General features: G+C 39.5%; 1 protein-coding gene across 3 annotated transcripts in view; it reads left to right on the top strand.

Moving 5' to 3' along the window:
- The window catches only part of NCAM2 (neural cell adhesion molecule 2), a 539,492-nt gene that overhangs the window by 378,296 nt on the left and 134,030 nt on the right, over window positions 1-27,166 (top strand). For all 3 annotated transcript variants that reach the window (XR_006287979.1, XM_037905715.2, XM_043538332.1), the window contains exons 10-11: window positions 11,880-12,067; window positions 18,904-19,000. Coding sequence is in view for 2 of the 3 variants with exons in the window: in XM_037905715.2 (XP_037761643.1) it covers window positions 11,880-12,067; window positions 18,904-19,000 (285 nt within the window). In the remaining variant the exon portion in view is untranslated. The remainder of the gene's footprint in view (window positions 1-11,879; window positions 12,068-18,903; window positions 19,001-27,166) is intronic.

Here is a 27,166-nt window from a genome sequence, read left to right as displayed (position 1 = left end):
CTAGTAGAGATGCCTGGGGGACATCACTATTTACCTCTTTCCATTGTGAAAACTAACCATTTATTCCTATCCTTCTTTCCTGTCTTTTAACCAGTTACTGATCCATGAGGGAATCTTTTCTCTTATCCCATGACTGCTTTTTTTTTTTGCTTAGGAGCCTTTGTTGAGTTACCATGTTAAAAGTTTTCTGAAAGTCCAGGTATACTATATCCACTGAATCACCCTTGTCCCCACACTTGTTGACCCCCTCAAAGAATTTTGATAGATTGGTGAGGCATGATTTGCCTTTACAAAAACTGTGTTGACTCTTCCCCCAACAAATCATGTTCATCTCTGTGTCTGATAGTTCTGTTCTTTACTGTAGTTTCAACCAATTTGCCTGGTTTTGAAGTTTGGCTCACTGACCCTTAATGACCAGGATCATTTGTGGTACCTCTTTTAAAAGCTGGTGTCACATTATCTATCCTCCAGTCATCAGGAGGATAGTTAATGCAATCCAATTCTACCACTCCACAGGGTAGCTGCCTGGGCATAAAGCCAGCATCAACCTAGGCTAAATCTGGTCCACTATATCTATAGTGTCATCCTGCTGTCCTGAATATTTTTTCCTTGGGAAAAAAATAGTAAAAAGTTTGAAAACCTCTGGTCTTCTATTAACAAGCAAAAATGTGATTCAGTGTACCACTTGGCTGTTATAGGTCCCTCAGCACACATGCTGAATCAGGTAATTTGCCATATCCAATTCTGCATATGACTCTGAACATACACTAGGGTTGGATCTATGAAATCATTAATTGAATTACCTTCTGGATGTGACAAGTGATGTATTAGTCTGTGCTCCCCTTGCGATTTCTGAGACATTAAGCCTAATAGGGATAATCAAATGTATGGAGACAGATTTGAGCCAAGGCTTTCCTGCTCTACATAATTTATGCAGATCAACTTCTCCTAGTTGCAATGCTGACTTAAGACTATTTTTTTTCCTATTTAAAAAGAACAAGAACAGTATGAATTTACTTTTCACCCTATTCTGAACTTCTTAAATGTCACTGTAAGATTGAAATAGTCTTATTAAAGGATCCTAGTATAATCAGTGACTTTAGCTTAATTACATGCCTTTACTATGTTGTGCTGTGTATTCTTGTTCACTGTATGTTGAATTGCCTCCCAAAGATACTCCTCCTCATTTTACCATTCAGATTTATAAATTTTTTTTAGTCCAACTGTAGTAACTATCAATAGTAGCTTTTCTACAGCTCTCTTTTCAGTAGAGATCTACAAAGTTGAAAGGTAATCTGATTGCAACATTCCCCAGAGTCCTTGGGGATTGCATTTAGGTTTTGGGGTTCAGTCTGTGACAGTTTTATGGACCAGCCATTAAGCTTGGCCCCTGATCTAAACTTAATCAAAGTTCAGTGTATTCAGATCTGGAATTTAGGTTCTGGATCATCTGTATTTTAAAGTACAGAAGTCCAATTTTTACTTTTCTGCTGACAGTGCTTGCTTTGCTTTGCTTTGCAACCAGCTCACTGTCTGTCTAGGGAAGCATATCTTGCAGAAAAAGGTGGGATGTATTTAAGGTCAGTCCTGGATCTATTTTCTGGCAGGCACAAATGAAACCTATGTTGCACATCCGCTTAATCTCTGGTTTGTAATGCATCCATGCTATACGTGTATAAGAAGTGCATAATTGTATTCCAAAGATTTTAACTTTCTAATATATGTGAACTATTCTTTATGTATGACAAGACAATAGGTATTCTAAATACTAGTATATTTCAAATCCTCTGTAAATTCTGCATAATGGATTTAGGTAAAATATTCAACAAAGAAAATGTAGCAATTAGTTGAACTTTTCTAATCATCTCTGTGTTTGCTTAAGGAGATATTTACTTATCAGAAGGCCTTTCCATTCATTTCTACTTGGATATGCTTTATTATTCAATTGATTTGTAATCTCCTTTGTCACCAGAATTTTGGGGCATTTAACTTATTCCTCAGTTTTCTAGAATACTGTCGTTTTTACCAGATTTGATTTTGCAGAAGTTTATAGTTTATATGCTCCAGCCTCAGTAATTTCAAAAATATGCTTCTATTTTAATGATTTCTATTTTTCTGAAACACATACAATGTTTCTGTAAGAAACTGTGTGTATTTTTGTGAGGCAGATGCTAACTACTGAACCTTCATCAGGACATAATACAATACAATAAGCAATTAACGGCAATACAGGCCATATAAAAGCACACATACTTACATCAGGGCTTTTTCCATTATAATATGATCCTTAATTTTGTTGTAAAAAAGCAACTTATGGGGGTTATATTCTCCATGTGACATCTAGTCCCACTTAGATGAATCTGTGCTTGACTCGGGTGTCAACATTATTTTGTTTTGAATGTGAATTTTGCCACAGTGCTCACTGCCATTTCACCTTGAGACAGGATTGCTGTAATGCCCTCTGTGATACATGAAGAGGGGGAGGGGAGTAGCTCCCTTTGATGGACACCCAGCGATACAGTTAGCTGTAAAATTCCTCTTGGTCTGTTCTCTTCTTGCTGTAAAGGGTTAACAAGCCCACAGGTAAACGAAAAGGAGTGGGCACCTGACCAAAAGAGCAAATGGGAAGGTAGAACTTTTTAAAATTGGGAAAAAACTTTCCCTTTGTCTGTTGTTCTCTGGGCTGCAGGGACACAGAGCAGCAATGCTATAAGCAGAAAAGCTTGTAAGGTTTGAACCAGGTATGAAAAAGTATCCTCCATACCTAGAAGAAATAATTTGGATAGGGAATGTTTAGTTAGACACTATCAGGTTTATTTCTTATTTTGGCTTGTGGTTCTCCTCTGTGCTAACCCCAGATGCTTTTGTTTGCTTGTAACCTTTAAGCTGAACCCCAAGAAAGATATTTTGGGTGCTTAGTTTTTGTAATTGTTTCTTTTAAGATCCAGCAAAAAGCCTAAGATGTATTTTCTTTCTTTTTCTTTTTAATAAGATTTACCTTTTTTAAGAACAGGATTGGATTTTTGGTTTGTGAATATGCTGTTTGATTAGTTGGGGGCAACAGCTAATTTCCTTTGTTTTCTTTCTCAGCTCTTCCCTGGAGTGGGTGTGAAAGGTCTTGAGGGTACCTCACAGGAGGAATTCCCAAGTGTTCCTTCCTGGGTCCAAGGTTTTTGGTTTTTGGTTTTGTTTTTTTGCATTTGGATGGTGGCAGCGTTTACCAAGCACAGTCAGAGAAAAGCTGTATCCTTGGGGGTTTAATACAAGCCTGGAGTGGCAAGTATTAATTTTTTAAATCCTTGCGGACCCCCACTTCCTGCACTCAGAGTGACAGAGTGGGGATTCAGCCTTGACACCCTCTCCTGCTGTAATGCCCTTTCCTTTGGGATGGGTTGCTTAACATCACTGGGAAACTTCAGCTTCTGCAGAATATGGGAGCCCATTTGAGGAGCATTTCCTGAAGAAAATGCATAGTATACCTTCTGCTCTACAATCTGCACTAGATTTTTATTCACTTCATGATGCAATTTATTGTATTGATTATAGTCTTTTAAGATCTTAAGTGGTTGGGTCCTGCTTATCTCAGAGATCACTGCTCTCTTCTCATGATTCCATACCCTAGCTAAATCATAGAGTCACAGAAATGTAGGGCTATAAGAGACCTTGAGGAGTTAAGTTCAATCACCTGTGCCAAGGCAGGACCTAGTAAACTGAGACCATCCCTGACATGTGTTGTCTAACCTATTGTTAAAATCTTTCAATAATGGGGATTAGACAACCTCCCTTGGAAACCTGTTCCGGAGCTTAACTACCCTCATAGCTAGAAAGTTTTTCCTAATATCTAACCTAAATCTCCCTTGCTTCAGTTTAAGCCCATTACTTCTTGTCCTAGCTCCATAGAGAACAACTGATCACAGTCCTCATTATAGCAGCCCTTAACAGTCTTCAAATATGTTGTTAGGTCCTCCCTCAGTTATCTTTTCTCAACACTAAACATGCCCAGTTTTGTTAACTTTTCCTCATAGGTCCGATTTTCTAAACTTTTAATCATTTTTGTTGCTCTCCTCTGGACTCTGTCCAGTTTGTCCATATCTTTCCTAAAGTAGGACCCCCAGAAATGGACACACTACTCCAGTTTAGACCTTACCAATACTGACTAGAGAGTGACAGTTACTTCCCATGTCTTACGTGTGACACTCCTATTAATACATCACAGAACGATATTAGCCTTTTTTACAACTGCATCCCATTGTTGACTCATCATCAATTTGTGATCCATTATAACTTCCAGATCCTTTTCTTCACTGATACCACTTAGCCAATTATTCCCATTTGTAGTTGTACATTTGATTTTTTTCTTCCAAGGTGCAGTAGTGTGCAGTTATCTTTATTGAATTTCATTTTATTGAACTGAGACCAGTTCTTCAATTTGTTATGGTCATTTTGAATTCCAATCCTGTTCTCCAAAGTGCTAGAAACCCCACCCAGCTTGGTATCATCTGCAAATTGAATATGCATACTCACCACTCTATTATCGAATCCATTAATGAAAATGTTGAATAGTATCGGACCCAGGACTGATCCCTGTGAGACGCCACTAAATACATCCTCCCAGTTTGACAGTAAATCATTAATAATTACTCTCTGAGTATCATCTTTTAACTGGTTGTGCCACTTACCTTATAGCAATTTCTCCTAGACCACATTTCCCTAGTTTCTTTGGGAGAATGTCATGTGGGATTGTGTCAAAAGCCTTAGTATAATCAAGTTATATCACATCTATTGCTTTCCCTCTACCCACTAGGCCAGTAACCCTGTCAAGGAAGGAAATTAGTGTGGTTTGTTCTTGACAAATCAATGCTGGTTATTCCTTATAATGCTGTTATCCTTTAGGTGCTTGCAAATTGATTGTAATAATTTGTTCAGGTATCTTTCCAGTGAAGTTAAGCTGACTGGTCTAGAATTCCTTAGGTCCTCTTTGTTCCCAGTTTTAATGACAGGTACTATGTTTGCCCTTCTTCAGTCATCTGGACCCTCACCCATCCTCTATGAGTTCAGATTTGCAAACAATCCCTCCCGGTTGGTAAGAGGGAAGGAGCTCATGAAGGGTCTTAAAGCATGGAATTTACCATGAAGGACCATGGACTTTGGAATTTGATTCCCACATCGCTTTGCCAAAGCCCAGATCTGTTGACCTCTTTTCAGGGCTTCTGGGATTGGGAAAACTGAGAGACCTTTTTTTTGTTTAGAATGCCAAGTGTTTTTGAACTGTTGATTTCAGAAGCAACTTTGTTTGAGGGACATTTGGTCCTATTTGTAATTTCCTTCTGCTATTCTCTATGGCACCCTATTCCCATAAAAGCCTAAGCATGAGTGTATGTGCCCTGAACATAAGATTCAGTCCATTTTTAAAAACATAATTGAATAAATAATGTAGGTCTCAGAAACTTGGATTTGTCTTTGTTTTTAAGAGGTTGATAGATGTCTCCCCCGGTAGTCTTCTGTTCTCCAAGATGTGTGTACCTACAGAAATTCACAACCTCCTCATTTGCCTTATAAAACCTCCCTTGATACAGGGGATGTGATTTGATCAAAAGTGAGTTAGAAACAGCACACAACCAGCCTGAATTATATCACTATCAAAAATCAGACCTTGAGGTGGAAAAGTTACTGCTGACCAGACAGAACAACTTGCCACCTTCTGCATCCACCCTAATGTCCACTAGTTCAGAAATATCAAGTAATTTTGAGAAATTATGTGCTATGGAATAGAAATTGCATATCTAAAATGCATGATGGGATTGCTGCATTTTGTGGCACATATTGCTGTGGTGTGACATGGTGCACACACACTTTCTTGGCTCTAGTATGCAGTGTCACTCTTACATATAATTTGGGGTATGCAAAAATTGCCTGCTGGGGGAGTGCCAGTTTTTCAGTTACCCTCCTGACCATTCTCCCTAATCAGCCCATCATACCAGCAGTCGCCATAGCACTCAGGTTTAGTGCTGTAAGAGTGCTGAACTCATCTAATCATAATGCAGGCAGATGCTATGGCAAGCTTTCCCATTCACAAAGCTCTGTTAATATGAAATATCAAATTCTGCAGCTCCTCTGCTATTTCATCCTTCATGTAAAAGTACTTTCAGGCCAAAATCTGCCCTTTAGGTATTACATATAAGTACCATAGCTCTGACTTAAGTATTTAAGTATTGCATGAACCAAGGTGTGATTAAATTACTCAGTATTATAACCTTTGGAAGAGTAAGATGAGCTCCTGCTTCTACTACAAAACTCAAATATGGCCATGAGAACACATATTTTTCACTCCTTATTAAATTAGATCCAGCTGCTGCCCTTTGGAAAAGGAAAAAGCTGAATACTTCTGAAAAGCTTTGCTTACTCTCAGTAATACATCATCCTTGACTACTGCGTTCAGAACTCCCAGTGATGTCAGTCAAGGCCAGTATATACACCTGTAACAGTAGCGGAATTACACCAAAAGATGATGCTCTTTCACAAAGGCAAATATGGAAGGAATTTGTAGATTTGCATTTCAAAAAACACATACTTAAACCATTCCTAAGGCTAGCCTTCAGCATTTGTTCTGGTCTCAAAGCTCCTAACACTCCCCTTAAATATAAACTGATTATTTTCGTCTTTTCACGGACTTACAGTTTTCCCTCCAGATCCACCATTTTCTAATAGTGTAATACATTTTAGTGTTGATTTCAATTTAATTTTACCCACATTTAGCTAAGCTACCCTCTTGAGGAGGAGACTTCAAGTACACATGCTGAAGATATGTGGATATACCATCTCTGCTTTTTCAGTAGGGTGACAGTGTACTACTGGATCTTCAAATATTACTTATTGGATTACTGTAGTGTTTAGAGACCTCAGTCAAGATTGGAGCCCTGTTGTGCTAGGTGCTGTACATATACATAGGAAAAGGCTATTCCTGCACCAAAGATCTTACAATCTAAATAGAAATCTAAATCTAAACAGAAAAAGGATGGGGGAGAGGAATATTAATTGTCCTCTTTTACACTCCAGGAACTGAGAAAGTGAGTGACTTGCTGAAGGTCACATATGAAGTCTTTGACAGAGACAGGCACTGAACCCAGTGCTCATAGATCTCAGTTCAGTTGTAAACACAAGACCATCTTCTTTCATTCAGTTAGTTATAGAGGCTGTAGCCTGATCTGTAGATTAAGAATAAAAAATCCCTGTTATCACTTCGAGGGTTGACAGGTTTTTGTCCCAAGATCAGGTCCAGTATTATTAAAAATTATTGTATAGTTGGGAACCCCGATGTGCACAACTGCAACACTCACACTATAGGAACTCCTTTATATTTACAAATAATTAATTTATTCATACATTTAGCAAAGTCACACACACTCTAACTCAGTCAGGTAGATAGAGATAACACAGAAAGTATATCTGAACATCCATTCTCACACCATCCCTTGCAGAACAACCTGAAATGTTAGCCATTATCTTCCTCATCACCATCATCTTCCTCATCTTCACCAGTAGCCATCATTCTGGGCCCTCCCAAGGGCTACATTTCTCTCCCCTGCTCCCCTGGCATGCCACTTTTATAATATGTTATGCTGACGTTACCATGTCTAATGCATATTTAATAGGAGTTTCTTCCCCCCTTCCTTATTTGTATTTCCTCCCCTTATCAATGTTAAGGTGTCCTCCTTCTATAGGTTAGTGTATTTACGATTTCACCCCGTTATCATATATGTCAATTTGTTGTCATGGCACTCTTGCAGTCGGATGTTCCATCCAAAACCTCTAGAAGCTGGTGTCAGTTAATGTTCTCAGGTTATGTCATTATGGAAGAAAATCCCCCTACACTGTACTTCCAGTTCCCCCAAATTTATGAGTTACCTAAATTAATCTATGCCAAGGTTCATAAGCCACAAGCCTCATGCTAACTGCTGAAGCCAATGTCTTACAGGATACAAGCCTGTAGGTTCCTTGTATTACTGCTGAATATAATAAAACAGAATATAATGGAAAGCAGAATATAATAGAGGTAAGATTGCCCACTAGGCTATAAGACGGCTAACAACCATTTACATATATAAACAAAGCCAAATTTCAGACATTCAGATTCCAGAGATGGCACTACTATGTGATCAGCTTCTAGAATATGTTCTCAGTGGACATATGTTCTTTTTTCTTCCAAAATGAAAAAGACTAAAAATTTTTAATTTTGACTTTGATTAACACACTGAATTTTTCTCTAATACCCCTAAAATATAACAAGAGTGTGATTAAAAAATTCACTAGCAACAATGAGATTAAAATTCATCCAACCCCTTCAGATTGATAGGGATTATTTACGGAAGCAGGAGATGGACTAGGGATGCATCATCTTCCTTTAATTCAGCTAGGGGGCCATTGGATGCCTGTTTTACCCTGAGGAACACTGAGATTACATCAATACTTGGAGAAAGAGGTGTGATTGAAGCAGCTCGTGTAGACATACTCACTCTATCTCTCATCAATTAGCACGCTACAAATAGTAATGTAGCCACAGCAACATAGATTCCAAGTCCAGAAGAGACCATTGTGCTCATTTAGTCTGCCTTTTTCCATAACCTAGAACGTCCCAACAATAATTCCTAGAGCATGTCTTTTAGAAAAACATCCAGTCTTGATTTAAAAATTGTTAGTGATGGTGAAGCCACCACAACCCTTGATAAACTGTTACAATGGTTAATTTCTTTTAAAATTGTACCCCTAATTTCCAGTCTGAATTTGTCTAACTTCAACTTCCAGTCATTGGATCACTGCATAGGTGGTGGCAAACAGCAGTGTAAGAACGAACACTGTGCATACATGGACCCTGTACATATTTAATCAGGGGTGGCGAGTCCATGCCATCACTCACCGATACCCATGCTATTGTAGCTACAATACTGTTTCTCGGGCATTAGCTCTTTGAGAGCGAGAACAAGTATGTCTTCAGGAGCTGGGAATCACACCCCCAGCTCCAAGTGTAGACATGGCCTAAGTGGGAGAAGACAGGATTGTAGTGGTCATATCACAATCTGCCAATTCCCTATTGGTGGTCAGCATGGCAACTAGGTAGGCTTGCACACTCCCCAGCTGGCCACCTGCTTAACCTGGCAATTTTAAAGGCATGTATGCAGCAGCGGTGCAGCCTTCTTTTGTCCTGCCCCTTCCCTTAAAGTTTTCTTAAAGGACTAGGATTAAATTCATCCTAACTAAGTACAAGGATACTAATCATCAAGATTCAGGATAGAGTGGATAGTGGGTAATACATGTGTGTTTCTAACCTCAGGTTTTACAGATGCTTTCTTGTGATGCTTTGGATTTTCCTCTTTGTGTCATAATGTACCCTTTGTCAGCCACTTTAGACCACAGGTAAGAGAGGGATTCCAAAAAGCTGACCACAAGAGATTGATGAAAGTTTTGCCATGTGAGATGAGGGCTTATGCTCTCAGTACAACAACTAGGCTGCTTTCATAATATACATAAACATTTGGGCAGTTGATCCCTGATGCACTTTATTATACCAGGTGTGGCTTTAGTTTCTTTCAGGTTATAGGTCTGGAGACTAGGACAGGCCCTCCATTGCATTTCTAAGATTTAGCTTTCATAGGCTTCTTGTTACTGGCCATTAATTGTTCATCGTTTCTTGGCCATAATAAAGCTGCAACCAATTTTAGTAATTTTTTCTCTAAATTAAGTATGTAGATATCTTCCTTCCAACAAGCTAGCAGCAAGGTAGTTATGTGCAGTTTGTCAAGTCAGAGCTCAGAAGGATTCAAATGATATGGTATAGAGTTATTTAGAGCAGTAACAAATAAAATACTCTGAAAGAGATTAACTAGGGCCTCATCTAATACAGTATTACTGGAAGAGAATTTTTCCAAAATAAGAGATCCAGAATCCATCAGGAACATAAGAATGGTCATACTGGGTGAGACCAAAGGTCCTTCAAGCCTAGTATCTTGTGTTCCAACAGTGGCCAGTACCAGATACTTCAGTGGGAATGAACAGAACAAGGCAATTTATCCAGTGATCTATGTCCTGTTGTCCAGTCTCAGTTTCTGGCAGTCAGTGGTTTAGGGACACCTAGAGCATGGGGATGCGTCTTCACTAATAGCAGTTAGACCTATCCTCCAAGAATTTACCTAATTCTTTTTTGAAGCCACTGATATTTTGGTCTTCACAACATCCCCTAGCAATGAGTTCCACAGGTTGACTGTGCATTGTGTGAAGAACTGCTTACGTATGTTTGTTTTAACCCCACTGCCTATTAATTTCATTGGGTGATCCCTGATTCTTACGTTCTGGGAATAAGTAAATAAGACTTCCTTATTCACTTTTGCCACAGCATTCATGATTTTATAGATATCTATGACATCCCCTCTTAGTTGTCTCTTTTCTAAAATGAATAGTCCCAGTCCTTTTAATCTCTCCTCATATGGAAGCTGCTCCATCCCTCTGATCTTTTTTTTTTTTTTTGCCATTCTCTTCAACTTTTCCAGTTCATATGAATCTAATCTATCTATCTATCTATCTATCTATCTATAGATAGGTATAGATTTGATATAGATATATAGATGGGACAACAAGAATGACTGCCCTGCACCAAAAGCGGGGGGCCATTGTCCAGGCTTGCTGGAGGAAGACAGTAGTACTTTATGGCAAGCATGGAGCAAAGGGGGAGAGAACAGAGTTCAGAAACTGCTGCAAATAGGTGGTGTTGGTCTGCTTTGCAGCACTGTCTCACCCCCTTGGAATGTAAGAGTGGAAGGCTTTAAAGGTGCAAGCTCTGGCATTGGAAACCTCTTTCTCCATGCAGCAGGCAAGGCAGCACCCACCCTCCCTCCCCTTAAGGCGTGATTATCAGGTGGGTTTGAACCTGCTGTGGGCATTGTGGTAGTCACTCCTCTTTGAGAGGTCTGGGAAGAAATTTTTCCCCTCACCACCATATTGGCTTCGGTGGAGTAGGTTTTTTTCACCTTCCCCACAGCGGGTGTTAGGGAGGACCTATTATGCTGAGCGCAAAAGGTGTGGTAGGCTGTATGTCACAACTTACTTGGTAAGTGTGGGGCGGATGTCCAGTGCAGGTTCTCCACTGGGAAGGCATCCAGTGACCAGATGAATGGCCTGGTAAAGGACTTAAAAAGGTGGCGTTGGTTAAATTAACAGAACGGTGGGGGGGTTGGGCTCCTATGGTAGGAACGGCATGGAGCCAAACCCCCTTTCTTGTAGCCCACCTTACCCCTCCTATGAGGGGGTGTGGATGGTAAGGTCCCAACAATGGATTTGCTGGTGGGACCTGGATGGAAAAAGAGGGGGAGCTGGTGGAAGCCGCCTTCCCAGTTAATTACAAAACAAACAAGGTTTATGTTAACTGTACACTTTTTTCTGCCAGGTAGTCCCAGACATCTAATAATAAAGTTGCAGCCTGATTAAATCCATATCAAGTGTCTCCTGTCCTTCTTTTGGTATAGCTGGACAACTGCACACAGTATTCAACAGTACTCAAGGTCTGGGCATACAATAGATTTATATAATGGCATTATGATATTTTCTATCTTATTATCTATTTCTTTCCTGTCGGTTCCTAAAATTCTGTTAGCTTTTTTGACCGCCACTGCACATTAATGGGATGGTTTCAGAGAACGATCCAAGATGACTACGTGAGAAACTCAGAGATGAGAATTGACATTGGAGCAGTCCACATTACGAAATGACACATTTCTAAATTCAGATTTCTATGATAACCTCAATAGTATATACTTGAATAAAAATGTGTTGCATTTTTTATGGAAACAGAGGCAGATAACATATTTGTTTAATACTCTCTTTTTTTGCAGATGCTCCAACATTTGTCTCAAATCAAACCTTGTATTATTCTTGGGAAGGCAATCCTATCAATATAAGTTGTGAAGTACTATCTAATCCTATAGCTTCAGTTCACTGGAGAAGAGGAAAATTGGTTTTACCGGCAAAAAATACTACCCATTTAAAGACTTACAGTGCAGGAAGAAAGCTGATATTAGAGGTAAGGCTTTAAATGTAAATTATCACATTACATTTATCAGTGTGGAGTCATTTAATTTCTTCACCGGTCAGGAATTATTACTGGGGTTGTATAAAACACTTGCGGATCAGATCTGTGATGTAATGAAGAAGTTTCAGAGGGAAAAAAATCTTATGAGCTATTTATCTCCACATTCCTTGTGATCAGCTAGAAAGAAGTCCTTGGTTCTAATCAGTTGTCTTGCCTTCAGTTCACCACTCTCAGTGAACATTAATATAACCTGAGTTTTTTGCAAAGTAGTAAATAAAACATGAAGATTTAAAAAATAGTAAAACAGATTCAGTAGATTGATATTATCAATGATTTAGTGCCTGCATGAAAAAATTTTGGCCATTTCAGTCCAGCTCAAAGCAGACAGGTATATGCAATACAAAACTAATTGTCTTTCTTGTTGTAAGTCTCCATAACAAGGCTGTGTATAGAGACTAAAGTCCTTTCTTATCTCTTAGAGCCAGTCCCAATAAGTCACGAACAAGCTATGTTGTCTGCCACACATGAGGAAAAAGAAGATGCCAAGGATGTGATTTAATTAGGCCCCAACAATTTTATTAACTTAACTCATCTGGGAACTATCCTGCAATAATTCATACAGTGCAGGTCATGATTCCTTCCTTAATAATTTTCACCCGGGGCAGGACTGATGTCAGCCCCTCCCCACTCAACAGCTGGTCCCTAGCCCATTGCTTGGACTCCAGCACTCTCTTCTCATGTGAGGTTGAGGAGGTGGAGAACAGGAGATTGTCTCCTCACTGTACCAGACACCAGTCCTGTTTCCCGCCTTTTTTAGGGAATGCCTTTCCCTAAGTCCATTTCCAGTTCTGGTTTATCGGGGAAATGGACCCCAATGAAGTTAGTAAATATGGAAATAAAGGTTATGTACTGGCATCCTGATGCACTACAACAAAATACATCAAAAATATGTAAAATGAAAGGAATGAAGTAGCATTGCTAACATGTACATTATTTCAGATAAGTATCTGATCTAGTTATTCTACTGAAGTTATAAAGACAGTAGAAAACAGTTAGGAAGTTTTAACATACATTTGGCTCATAGTTTCAGTAGGGCAGCCCCTGAAGAGTCAGAAAGAGTCTTCCTCAGAAGAGTGTTGTGAAGGTAAATTAATTAATATATATCAAGTGCTTTGGTGTCCTTGAATGAAAAGTGCTCTAAAAGTGAAAAAGAATATTATCACTCCTGGGGAGAGATAATTTCTCAGTATTACATATATAAAATTACACAAGACATAATGTTTTAGATCTTCCATTTGTGTGAGTAAAACAAATGTATTTTATATCTGATTGCTAATATATTTTTGCATTAAATCTAATCCTAATGAGTTGCTTTGTTCCTAATTCTTTGATAATTTAGTGCTGAATAGATTGTGGGAAAGTTTCCTGTGTAATTTCAGCAAATCAGTGTAGTCTATAAAATACAATGCAGTGCTTACTGTTGACACATGTGCTTCTAAGTTGTCAGTGGGCCTTATCATGTTTCCCTTGAGGTCAGCGAAAACCCTGTCATTGATTTCATAGGGAGCAGGATAGTATCTGCTTACTATCATGCAAACAAGATTTTAAGAGACTGTAAGAGAAAATGGGTTCAAAGTCACTGTGAATTTGACACAGACAAACACTACTGGCTAGCTAGCTATTCTATGTCACTATCTTTAGACTGTCTTCTTTTAAATTGAGTTTGTAGTTATGTCACATGAAAAGGAGGTTCATAGAGGAAGTTTGATTTTAAAGCATGAATCCACTGACTGTTTGTTTGAGGCGCCCAGGGTCGGCCGGCCCACAACATTTTGGCACCTGAGGCAGGGAGCTCAAATGATGCCCCCAGGCACCCTCGCTTGGGCCAAAACTTTGAAAGGTCTCAGTTCTACCTTCTTCCTGTTCTACTCCTCTCTAGCACCTGGTTAAATAATTCAACTTTGAATTGTTGTTTGGGATTGGGATTGTCCCGTGCCTCATAATCAACATGTCTTCTCCTTTGGTGATTCTTGTATTCTTGAATGGGTGGGAAAATAGCTTCAGTGTGAAGATCCTCTGCCAACTTCTGTGCACTCTTCAGAACGTTTTGAAATCCCTCATCTGACCGGTAAGACTGTAGGTATGACTTTGCTTTGCCCAGTTGTTCCATTGCTCCAGATATATCAAGGTCAACACCTTGGAGTCTCTTGCTTACAACATTTATTTCAAACAGGATGTCATGCCACAACACTAAGCCACACAGAAATTTGAAGTTATGTATGTTTCTGGTGATTCCATTTCCCTCTGCCACTGTTCTCCCACGAACAGTTTCTGTCATAGCATTACCCTCCATAATAGCAACTATGACATCATCTATCTTCCCAATTTGGTGTTTGATAGGCTTTATCATCTCCACTCGACTTTCCTGTCGTGTGGCACTCAGTGGTTTCAGTGTCAGAGAGGATGTTCCCAGATGTTGCTTCAAAATTTGCTATCGATGAGTTGATGCAGAGAAAAATACATAGATGCTTTGAATTACATCAAAAAATTCAGCAGCCTCACTAGAAGCTGATGCTGCATCACTGACCACCAAGTTCAATGAATGAGAACTGCATCGGACCAAAAAACCTCGAGGGTTTAACTCTTGGATCTGTGTCTTCACTCCTCTGTTCTTTCCTCTCATGTTGGCACCATTATCGTAGCCTGACCTCTCATGTCAGCTATCACAATTCCCGTATCTTCCAGCTTTTTAAGAAGCACATTTGTCATACCAGTTCCTGTAGTATCATCAATGTCAATAAATTCTAGAAAATGCTCTCTGACAGTCACCATTGCAGGGACATTTTCAGTAGGTTCTGTTGTTGTTACAAAATGCACCATTAAAGTAATTTGTTCTATATGGCTGATGTCAGGTGTGCAGTCCAGAATAATAGAGTAATATCTTGCTGACTTCAAATCTGCCACAATCTTCTGTTTGACTTTTGTTGCCAGTAACTGTATGATCTCATTTTGAATTGTTTTTCCAAGGTAGTGGTGTGTGTACATTGCTTGGGTGGTGACTCTTCTTAGATGCTCCTGGAGTACAGCATCAAACTCAGCCATCAGCTCCACAGTTTTAAGGAAGTTTCCATTGTTTGGCACATACAGCTGATCTGAAGTGCCACACCGTGCTAGGTTTTGGGTAGCAAGCATTCTCACAATGGCAATGAGCCTTTTCAGAACATTTTGCCAGTAAAGAGACTCTGATGCAATCTTCTCTTGATGCTGATCATCTATGGTGACCTTTAACCTTAGTCTCATCTCAAGCTCTTTCCACCTATGGAATGCTCTCTGGTGATTTGCTACCTTCTCATGCCATGCCAGATTTCTAGCCAGAATTTTCCAGTCCTTTGTTCCTATAGAACCCAATTTGGCTGGAACATTAGACTGGAAGAGTTTGCAACAGAAACAGTATGCAGGATTCTGGGTTTTTGAGTACATAAGCCATGACCTCTCTACTTTGTCACCATTGGGGATTTCATGCCAGTAATGTGTCTATTTTCATTGTCTGGGGGGAACATGAAGTTTTTCACTTGCTGTGGCCCATGCAGTACAAGGAAGTCCCTCAGGCTACTGCACAAGTGGGTCCACAGTTCTGCATCATCTAGACTTAAGGAACTAAACTCAGCAGCAGCTGTTTCTTATGCCTCTACCACACTCTTCTCTGATCTATATTTTTCTTCAGGAATGTGCATGGTTGCATCCATTTGAGATGGAGATATGGATGTTGCAGTAGCTGCCAGGTCACCTGCACTCTGACTAACTGGAAGATCAGGCATCTCCTCACCACTCACATCCTCACTGGGGCCGGAAGGCTCACCATGAACATTTATGTCTATGTGTCTCAGGAGATCTCCTTCCTGCTTAGATAGTAAAGCTTCCTTTGCTTTCTTTGTTTTTTTGAATGCTGCCCCAGAGGGGTGTTTTCTTCTTTCACTCATGACTGCTGTTCTGTGCCAGCTATAGTGGCTCTCAACACTCAGTTGAAGGGGACAAATAAGCAGGCTGTAGCAGGGCCTGAGTGAGGGAAGATATCAACATCTTAAGGGCCCAGCTGGTTCCTACTACTTCAGTTGACTACCTGTTCTCCTCAGGTGGGTTCAGGGAAGCAGCAGGAAACAGGAAGCTCCCTGAGAAGCTGGTGTTAATCCATCCAGGCTCCTAGGGGTGCTAGAGAGGTACATAAGAGGCTCCTCCTCCTCCTCTCTCTCCCTGCAGCTCCTGCTGCTTTCTGTTGTTTCCTCTCACCTTTTCTCCTGCCTGCCTGTTATGTCTCTTGTGCCCTCTTTCCTCCAGCACAGCACTCCACCATCTCTGTGCATCTAGAGCAGAGAGAATACATATGCACCAGCAGCAGACACAATTTTCTACACTCTGGGTCTTAGTCGCCCCCCCCATCACCCCCGCCATCCAGTCTGGCACCTGAGGCAACCGCCTCAGTTTGCCTCATGGTAAGGCCAGCCCTGGAGGCTCCTGAGCAGTGAGAACTCAAGGGTCACTGTGAGTGGGTGACTGAAAAATGCATCGTTGTGGTGTCTTAGAATATCTGTTTTTAAAAAATGAGAGCTTCACAACTTAAAAAGTAATGCCCGGAAAGAAATCCTTCCTGATTTTCCTTCTCATTTATTTACCTGCTTATTCTCCCTATTAGATCTTTCTTCCCTTTGCAGTGTATCAATAATGACAATGAATGATTGAAAAGTCCTTGAAGAGGTAATGAGAAATGTTCTGAATATGATATCTTGGGTTTAACAAATCTGTTTCTGCTTGTTATAGCCATTACTGGCGCTAATAGTATTTTTATATATATATTGTGAGGGGAGTGAAGTGTTGAATCCAATGGTGTAATGCAGAAATAAGTTAGTAATCAGGAAAATGTGCAATGGTTTACATAATGGTGACTATAAATTTGCCTGAATTCCTAATCTGAGTCCTTCATTCAGACAAAAATCCCATTAACACCATGGGAGTTTTGCTTAAAAGAGGACGTCAGGCTTGGGTCCCTACATTATCTGTAGGAGATAGAGAGAGATCATAAACCTCAATATTCATACAAATTGTAAGGTCACAACTTCTGTTTAAAAAAATGACCACTAAGGGAATGTCTATATGGAGAGTTAGTGTATAGCAAGCTGTGGTGTACATCTACAGTGCTCTAGTGCAGCGGTTCTCAAAGCCGGTCCGCCGCTTGTTCAGGAAAAGTCTCTGGCATGCCGGGCTGGTTTGTTTACCAGCCACATCCACAGGTCCGGCCAATCGCGGCTCCCACTGGCCGCGGTTCATCGCTCCGGGCTGCAGGAAGCGGCGCGGGCCGAGGGATGTGCTGGCCACCCTTCCCGCAGCCCCCATTGGCCTGGAGCAGCAAACCATGGCCAGTGGGAGCCACGATCGGCTGAACCTGCGGACGTGGCAGGTAGACAAACTGGCCCAGCCCGCCAGGGGCTTTCCCTGAACAAACGGCGGACTGGCTTTGAGAACCACTGCTCTAGTGTGCTACATGCTAGTTGTCCATTTGGACACTGCTACCAGGCACTAAAAGTTCCATAGTGCTTTTTGACCCATTGATGTTTCAAACAACAGTAGGTCAAAGTGCTCTGTGGAACTTTTAATGCCCAGTCGCTATGTTCACACTGCAATTTATTATGTGACTACTAGTATGCTGCAGATTTATACCCCAGCTTGCCATGCACTAACTCTCTATATGGACAAGTTCTAAGAATCCAGTGTTTTAAATCAGGGGTTCACAGGACAAATTATTTGGTGGCCTCATAGTGCAGCCACCAACTGTTCCAGGTGGCCGCTCTCACACTTTTTCCTAAAATACTTAATTAGCTGTAGGAAAAACAAATAAATATGCACAAATACATGTCCAAATCATTGTAATTGATTTAGTGCTAGCTAAGAATTCTGTAGTGAAAAGGCTGCTGCCTCACTACCCCAGGGCTGAACCCAAAGCCTGAGCCCCCCCCTCCCCTCCCCGGGGAAGGTGGAGACACTCACTGGCTGCCTGGTCCTCCCGCATTGTGCTCCAGGTATCTCCATAGCAACCAACATCAAGGTGGTGCATCCAGGAGCAACAAGGAGGGAGAGGGGCTGCTGCTTTGCCCTCCCCACCCACCATCACAGCCCAAGAGGCTGTGGACACAAGGAAAGCCCCTGGTGGCCACATCTGAGAAACGCTGTTTTAAATTAAAATAGTATTACTCAAATGAGGAAATACATTTAACACCTTTCCCCTACCAATATTTCACAGCCATGCTACTGTCCAATGATCACAGATAAGGCTATGCATACCCTGAATCTTGCAGTGTCCATTTGTGAGGGCCCAGATGTCCTGGAAGACAGTTCACCTACCTCTTTGAGCCACCACCTACCCCTAATGTTAGGTTAAATGTTTCCAGAGGGCTCATAGCCTGGTCCCTTCCTCTTTCCTGGGACAAAGTGGCCTCCTTTGCATATTATGGACAGAAGGAGAGGTCATGTTGCCTTTAACTTCCCTAGAGGGTGTTTTCCATTCAGTGGTGTAACTGTGGATTTGAAATATTTCACCTTGTCCTTCTGTTGTTTAATTAATATTTTTTTCATACAAGCTTTGAAAAAGAGAGAATTTGTTATAGATCTACCACATTTATGTCACCATTTTGTGAAATGTATTTGATAAGGTAAAATAAGGGAACATCCTAATACAGTTTAAACAGAATTAATTTAAATTTTGAGAAGGTCAATGGCATTTTTGTAATTAATCATTAGAAAATAATATTTAAAATTTGTTTATGCTTCTTTTAAAGATTGCTCCCACATCTGACAATGATTTTGGGCGATACAACTGCACAGCTACTAACAGAATAGGAACAAGACATCAGGAATACACCCTTGGGCAAGCCGGTGAGTATATTGTGTCCAAGTTACTATATCCATGCCTTTGTATTTTTACCACTGTGAAGTACAATTGGACTTTTTCCGTTCACTTAATTCCACTGGAGCCTTTAGAACTGTCTTTTTGGTCCTCATAAAATGTGACATTGTGTAGGTAAAACAAACTGGTTCTCACAAAATAAGATCTTCTCAAAATTTTTGCACTGAACTTTAACTTTAATGGGGTTAGTCTTGTTTTATGCCAGTGTAAGAAAAGGAGAATCAGGTCCATCTCTTTCATTTTTGCATCCAGTGTTTCCGTGTGAGGACCAGGATCAGAACTAAAAGTGCTGAAATACTGCAGCAAAGCCTATTTTCAAGAGATGTATAGTCCAGGTCTGCCAACTAAAAGTACAGAATTTTTCCTTCATTTTAGAAGTCCAGTTAAATCCATGGGTTGCACAGGTGTAATTTAGAGCAGGATTTGGCCCAAGGATTTAGGATTAAATTCATTCAAGCTGTCAGACTTTTGGATGCTAATTGCAACAGAACTTTTGGATGTTTTTAAATTCATCTAGAGGATTGTAGATTAATTTTAAAATAAATTTGTGTATTCACCCTTTGGCAGTGCTCACAAATATGCTCGGTTTTGCAGAGTACTGAGTATATGGAAGGATTTTTTTCTTGTTGAATGACTAAAAGAATACACTAGAGTTGGTTTCATAGCATTTTTTCACTTCTCACATGTCAAATGCCAAAATAGAGCAGTGAAACTTCACCAAGTTTACAGGATCAAAAAACAGTAGGGGCCAATTCTTTAGATGATATAAATCAGCATAGTTCCGCTGAACTCATTCCAATTTACAACCACTGAGGAGCTGGTCATAGATCATTTTTTCTACTTTAGCTAACTAGAGTTATATAAAGGAGGTCTTGGTGTTTTTGTTTTGTCTTTTAGTAGTGTAAGGAATTATTTTATACAATATTTTTCTGCAATCTGCTTTGTTGCAACTGTAATAAAATGTAAGGCTAAAGAATAAGATATACTCTTTACAATCCTAGTGGGAATATATATATTTGGTATTATTGCTACTTTATGCATTTACAGACTGAAGGGAGACTGTCTGATGTTTCCTTTCCTTTTACTTTTAAACTTTTATAACACATTGCACTATAGACTACACTTTTATTTCAGTGTTTCAAGAGTTGCAGAAGCAAATTGTGTTATTTATTAAGGGGATTTATTGTGTAGAAACCATGCACAGCTTTGAAAGTTTACCCCATTACCTCTAAAGAAAAGACGGTTTTAAACATCTTTGATCTTTCTGGTTGTGGTACATCTCTCCCTTGTAACAATTATCAAAACAGTTGTGCTGCCAACAGTAGCTGAAAGTATTATTTATCAGAAATTAAGTAGACTTTCCATCCAACTTTAAGTGAGCCTGGTAAACACTCGAGAAAAAACATTTTTGATCCTACTTTGGTTTGCCTTTGCCCCCTGTCAGTGAATCAAAATATATATTCCTTTAACCTCCTCATCTGCCTTTTGCATAGAAACACCATCAGGCTCCAAGCATTACACATAAAGCGAATTCCTTGCCCTACCTCCTCACTCAGCCTCTCCACAACTCAGAACCTCCCACAACTTAGAATCCACTCCCAGAAATGAAAATATTTTACCTTAGTTGTGTAGAAATAAAACAGAAAAGATCTGCTTGTGGAACATTTACTCATGTTGGTGAGTATTTACTGAAGTGGTCACATATAATGGGACTACTTGTGTGAGTAAGCTTCTACAACTAGGCCAAAAACACACATGTAGCAACTTATCTGATTATCTTCTAGTGTCCCCACTTATTTGGGTTCAAGACTTTAGACTAGTCCTCAGTTAAAATAGTGCATTTGATATGTTAAAAGTTTAGTCCATAACTAAGAAAGGTCTGTACTTCTGAAAATTAGAAAATACTTGCACAGTAAATCTATTTCCCTAAGCTCTTTCAATGATTAGCTCTCCAAAAATCTTCACATCTGTAGAGATATAAAATAGTAAAAGAGAGAAATCCAATTCCAAGACCAAATCTCTGAAATAATATAGAAAAACAACTCTTCCCAGGTGAAGAGGGTGTGACTCCAGGACAGGGCATAAAGAAATGCTTGTTGTCCTGTGTTATGTCATGTGCATTCCAATGAAATCCAATGCATCCGATGAAGTGAGCTGTAGCTCACGAAAGCTTATGCTCAAATAAATTGGTTAGTCTCTAAGGTGCCACTAGTACTCCTTTTCTTTTTGCGAATACAGACTAACACGGCTGCTACTCTGAAACCAATGAAATTTGAATATGACAAGATGAATATCTCTTCCTATCCCCCGTTTATCCCCGCTACACACACACACACACACACACACACACACGTCCAGCTCTCCTCTTGGCTCCTAATGCTTCCTCTATTGTAATAAACCAGTTATACCCTCCCAGCTGTTAAAAACTCATATTTCCTCCTCCCCAATGGCAAGACATTGATTCCCTCCATTCAAACCTTTTTCCCCGTTTACAGGTCAGCAACCTCCCCAAAGCAGTGATATTAGACCTACAATAATGGTCCACATCCCCACAGCTTACAATAATGTCATGCAGTCTTTTGAGCTTTACTGTAAAATACTGTGGTTTTTCATAAAAGAGAAGTCAAAGTTAAAGTCGGTGTTATAGACTTGACAGACAAACACTGACTTTTTAGCACTTCTGTTCTCATTTCCAAAGCTAAGTGTGGAAGATATAAATTCTCAAACCGAGCCTTAAGTTCATGAAGTTTCCCCAATTTAGTTCTCCAACCTATGTAATTAGAGATACTCTGCCATGCAAATTCTCTCAGAATTATTTTTTAAATTATGGCATATGTACCATTTCAAAAAAAATCAATTTATCATTTCCCTGCAGTCTATGCAGACGCAATCATCTCTCATGTATAGTGTTTCCTAAAGTAGTGTTTTGTACTTGCATAAAGCATAAAGAAGGGGCTAATATCTCGCATAGGGTGTACTTACATTAGATATAACACAGACATATGGTCAGGAAAAGTTATGAAAACCAATGGTGCATAAATTATAGCAGCCCAAAAAAATAATCCCATGTGTACTTCAGATTATAGTATTTTGTATTAAAAACATATTACAGTTCCCTTTGCCAATGCTGCATCACCTGCTGCAGTTAATCCTGCTGCAGTACATATGTCTACTTAATTTCAAAATACACAATATAGACCCAATCTTGAAAAATCTAAAGACCATGTGTGCTTTGCTGTGCAGCACTGGTCCTTAAGTGATTTAATTTTAATAACTAGTTCATCTGCAAACTAACCTGTTTCTATTTAAAATCAATCAAACAAACAAAACTAATATTAAGAATTATGCTTGCAGGAAGATATGCAGGTTTGTTATAGCCATGTCAGTCCCTTAGAGAGACAAGGTGCTTGAGGTAATATATTTTATTGGATCAACTTCTCTTGGTGAGCGAGACAAGCTTTCAAGCTCTTCAAGTCTTCCAGGAAGACACCATAGATTGTAATAGACAAACTACGTACACTCATCCACGTATTTCTTCTGCCCCTATCTGATATGTGAGTCAAATTCTTTACTCATCCAACACTAAACCCCAGTCTTGTGAACGTTCACTACTAGGCAAAGTCTGTTCTACATTGAAGAGTCTCATTTAAGTCCATGAAACTCTTCACAGCATTAAGCAACATACCAGGGTCGGGTGTTAAGTCAGTGATACTCAACATATGACTCTTCCTCAGAGTGTATATCTTCAGGGCCACATACACAGATTTTGACTCAACTGTCCTACTGCTATGCCTGTGTTTCTGGTAGACTAAGCAGAACACTGATCTCAGGTGTATTTTCTCAGGGAGAGCAGGGCAATTGGTACGACAGTATGTAAGCTGTCAGAACCACCTTCCCATTACTGTGAAATGCAAAAACAACTTGTTGCTAGAACCTTTCTTTCAGTCCATGAATCCAGGAGGTAAGGAGGAAGAGAGAAAAGAAAAAAGTACCTCCAGTCTCCTTCCTAGCATTCAGGAGGGGAAAAGAGGGAAAGAGAAAAATTCCAGCTAGCGGAATCAGAAAGAGTTTCAACATAATCAGTGTCATGTCATAGAACTGCTTTGTGATGTTTTCCTTGTAATGTTGTGAATATATGATTACACTGTATTATCACCACACATAGGTCCAAAGCTTCAGCTGGTGTAAACTGGAAGCCAATGGAGATACGCCAGTTCAGACCAGCTGAGGTTTTTGGCCCAAAGTCACAAAACAACATCACAACACAACCCCAGAATGGTGAGTGATTATTTTATTGCGCTCTCTCTCCAACTTCACTTGCTGCTACAATGGCTCATCAGCTCTTAAAGGCTGACTATATTGGCTACAAGTCATTCTTTCACAGTCATAAGCAATTAACATTTGTTTTATCATTAACTTTATTAATTTTTTGCAGAATGACCCTTAATATCAGCTTCAAAATATTAGTTAAGAAAAATTATGACATTTATAAGAATGTACTTGCTGCAGTGAATTCTTACTTGACAGACAGGAAATTCAGTATAATAAAGTTATTCAAGTCAAGGGCAAAAATGTTTGCAAAACAAATATTGCACAAATGCTATACTCCCACCACTGATTTATTTCTACTTTTTTATTCGTTTATACCACAGATGAGACTGATGTCAATTTTTCAGATTAGCACTTTTCCACCTGTGGCAGTAATTTGTTTCAATCGCTTCTGTATAGTCGTTGACCAGCACTTATTGAAAAATATGTAGCAAAGTTCTGTTCAAATCAAGATAAATCAAGCCACATTTAGTGAGGAACAGTATATGAAAAAAGAATTATTATTAGTTTTGAAAAATGTTGTATTCAGTTACATTATTAATCATATACTGTATTTGGCCTTTGTAAATGGCAAAATGTGAAATTCACATTGTATTAGATACCCACTTTCTGCTAGTAGCTCTAGTTACAGTGCTATTATTAGTTAATTATTATTTATTTAGTATTTATATTGCAGTAGTATCTACAGGCTTTAGTCAAGTCAGGGCTCCAGTGTGCTAAATACTGTACAAAGACATAGTAAATGTCAGTCCCTGCCTGAAACAGTTTCAGTCTCAGGTCCTGTCTACACACACAACATGCTCCAGTTTAACTAATTGATTTAAAAAAAAATACGTTGAACTTTACACATGGATGAGAAGTAGGTGAGAAGGAGGAGAGGAAAATCCAAGAATAATGAAGAACAGAGCAATCAGAGGATTCAGATCATTGACAGCTGATTGGTTGCTAGTTTTACTGTCCAGACTGCTTTACTTTTGGTTGATTAGGGAGTCCTCTTAACAATGCTCATTCTAGGTAACATTGACTTCAGTATAGCCATGATTTCACCCTCTGGTTTTAATTGGAAGCATTAATCCTGGGGTACTCTGTGTGTGTGTGTGTGTGTGTATATATATATATATATATACATATACACATAAACTTCCATTAAGCAGACAGCATTAAACAAATTTGCTTCTATGCTAAAAGTCCCAAACACTTATTGTTTTACTGAATTGTTTTCTGTTAAAGCACTACAGGATTCACTTGCTTCTTGGTGTGCTATTCTGGGGCAGTTTTTTTCCCCCAGCCAGTAAGATAATATTATTTTATTTGTGGTTGTACTTTCTGTAAATTGGAAAGTGCTCCTGAGGCACAATGCTATTTTCTTTTTTCTGCTGCCAAACTTTAAATATTAGACTCAGTGATGATACAAATTTGCAGCTGTACTGTTTCTTATGGTTAACCCTAGTTATACAGAGCTGTTGAACCAGTCTATACTCCAGACACTTTTATTTACAGCTATACAAACAACTGGATTATTTTAGTTTATTTTTAGGGTGTGATCCTGCAAGGTGCTGACGATCCTCAATTCCCATTAAAGCAATCTAATTTGGAGTTGCCCAGTGCCTCCCAGGAGGTGTTCAACTCCTGGCAATACTAGGCCCTTTGTATCTTCCCCTTCTTCATTGCCTGAGTATTTGAATAGCTGAACAAACAACTTTTAGAATGCAAAAGTCCCATTATTTTTCATCTTTTTTCACTCTGAATACATTATTTCATATCATAGCCTCAACTTTTAATACAGAAGTCTACTAAAACTGTGTGTTTTTTTTCTAGGACAGGCTTAGGCTTGACAAACCAGGTGAGCTTGGCAGATTGTCCCATTGGCTTTCAGAGCCTGAGGTGAGAACATCCATTCCTGGATTTGCCCAGGTCCAGTTGAAGCATAATATTATGTGAAATCTTAGTGTGCAGGAAGAAGACATTGGTTATTAAACACACATTCTACCTTTTGGTTGAGATTTTAGTAGTATTATTTCAAATGGTTGTGAACCATGAATAGAAAGTTGCATTGCCAACAGTGATCTTGAAATTTATCATTTGAGTCCATATTTTTTTAAAACAAAAAGTGGTTTATGTGAAGTTTGTGCCAGGAAGAGACAAACACAAGGATTTTGGAAGAAAGATCAGTATGAATTTGATGCTTATCAGCATGATGCTGGACTGAATTAAGGCAATCCAGGAAAAACTCACTTGGGGCTCCCCAGCCACACTCCTACACAAGACCTCCTAGTTCTCTTGGTGTAGCAGCAGTGTTCAAAGTTCAGATGAATGGGTCAGTTCACCTCTCTTGGAGCTGTTGGTTCTGTCTGTTTGCAGACTGAGACAGGCACAAGATACATTAATTTCATGTTTTCTTTGCATCCATGAGGGCTATCTTTTATTTAAAAAAAAAAGGCAGCTGAGAGTCTGATGTCATCACATGACTCCAGGAGCTGCAGTTCCACACATAGGCCTATTGTGCCTATGCTTTAATCTGGCCCTGACATGAGTAACATGGCAGTAGCTACAGCAGTGAATAGTGCACACAGGTAATTTGCAAGCTAGGCTACCTCATACAGCTCTGCTGGTGAATTTCAGAGTTGACTTGCCAAACTCTTGTCATTGTGCAAAACCACACACAACATAGTGTAGATCATGAAAATGCTCAATATTCAACAAAACATTTAACAGTATTTAGAAGGGGTAATTTAGAAGGGGTAATGTGTGTAATTTCAACAATGAGAGATTGACTATATAATCCCTTTGTTAACATGCAAGAATAGAGATTCTGAAATGAAATTGAGGTTAAAATATACTCTGTACTTGCATGGAGAACAGTGAGACTTCTCATGCTATCATATTTCACCAAAAATGCCTTTAAGCATTACAACAGTAAGGTGAGATGAAGAGACATGAGATGAAAAGTGAATGGGAAGAAAGGGTTGAGTGTCAGGGCCTGAGGTGAAGGGAAGACTCCTGTTGCAGAGACAAGTTATGCTCAAAGCAGGGTAAGGTTCATCCAACAGTGACATCTGTCACGTGATCAAATTTCACAGCTTACAGATCCCTGTCAGTTGGGTGGTGGGTGAGGGTTGTCTTTTCAAATCGGCTTTTATTGGGTCAAAGTTGAAGATATTTCTTGCAGGGAAGTTGGTAGGCATTTGAAGCAGTTGTCCATCCCACCTTAGAGAGGGTTTGGAAACAGTTTGAGAGAGAGAGCAGGACTGGAAAACACATCTCTTCATTCAACTTGAATTTGTACCATTTGATGTTTTTGATCATTCAGAGTGAATTTATTAAAGTAAATGGAGTTTTACTAGGGAGGGGAGAATGAAGCTGTAGGAAAAGAAAGAAAAAAATGGAACGTCACTATCTAAATATCTATACCTGAATCCTCATTCTATTTTTTACATGAAGCTTCAGTTAAACTGATAGAGCCAGATTTGACCACATTTATTCATGGTGAGTTGTTCCTTATCCTCTGAAGAATCCTGCTGAAATAAATGAGATTTCTGAGCCAGGCTCTTTCCTGAGATAGATTGTGGAGGTTAACATTGCTGTTGATAGTTACAAGCCTCACTATTTTTTTGAGAGAGAACGAGAGACCCTCTCACCAAAGATTGATCCTGCAAAGTGTTGAGTACTGTGACCCCAATCCTACAAAGCAGTTAATAGACACATTCTGAACGTTGAACAATGGCTTGATCCTTCTCTCATAGAAGTTCCTGGCAAAACTCCCGTTAACTTAAGTGCTGCAGGATCAGACCCCAAGTGAGTAGTCC

This window comes from Chelonia mydas, chromosome 1, assembly GCF_015237465.2.
Source record: "Chelonia mydas isolate rCheMyd1 chromosome 1, rCheMyd1.pri.v2, whole genome shotgun sequence".
Lineage (NCBI taxonomy): Eukaryota > Metazoa > Chordata > Testudines > Cheloniidae > Chelonia > Chelonia mydas.
This window is presented reverse-complemented; position numbering and strand designations above follow the sequence as displayed.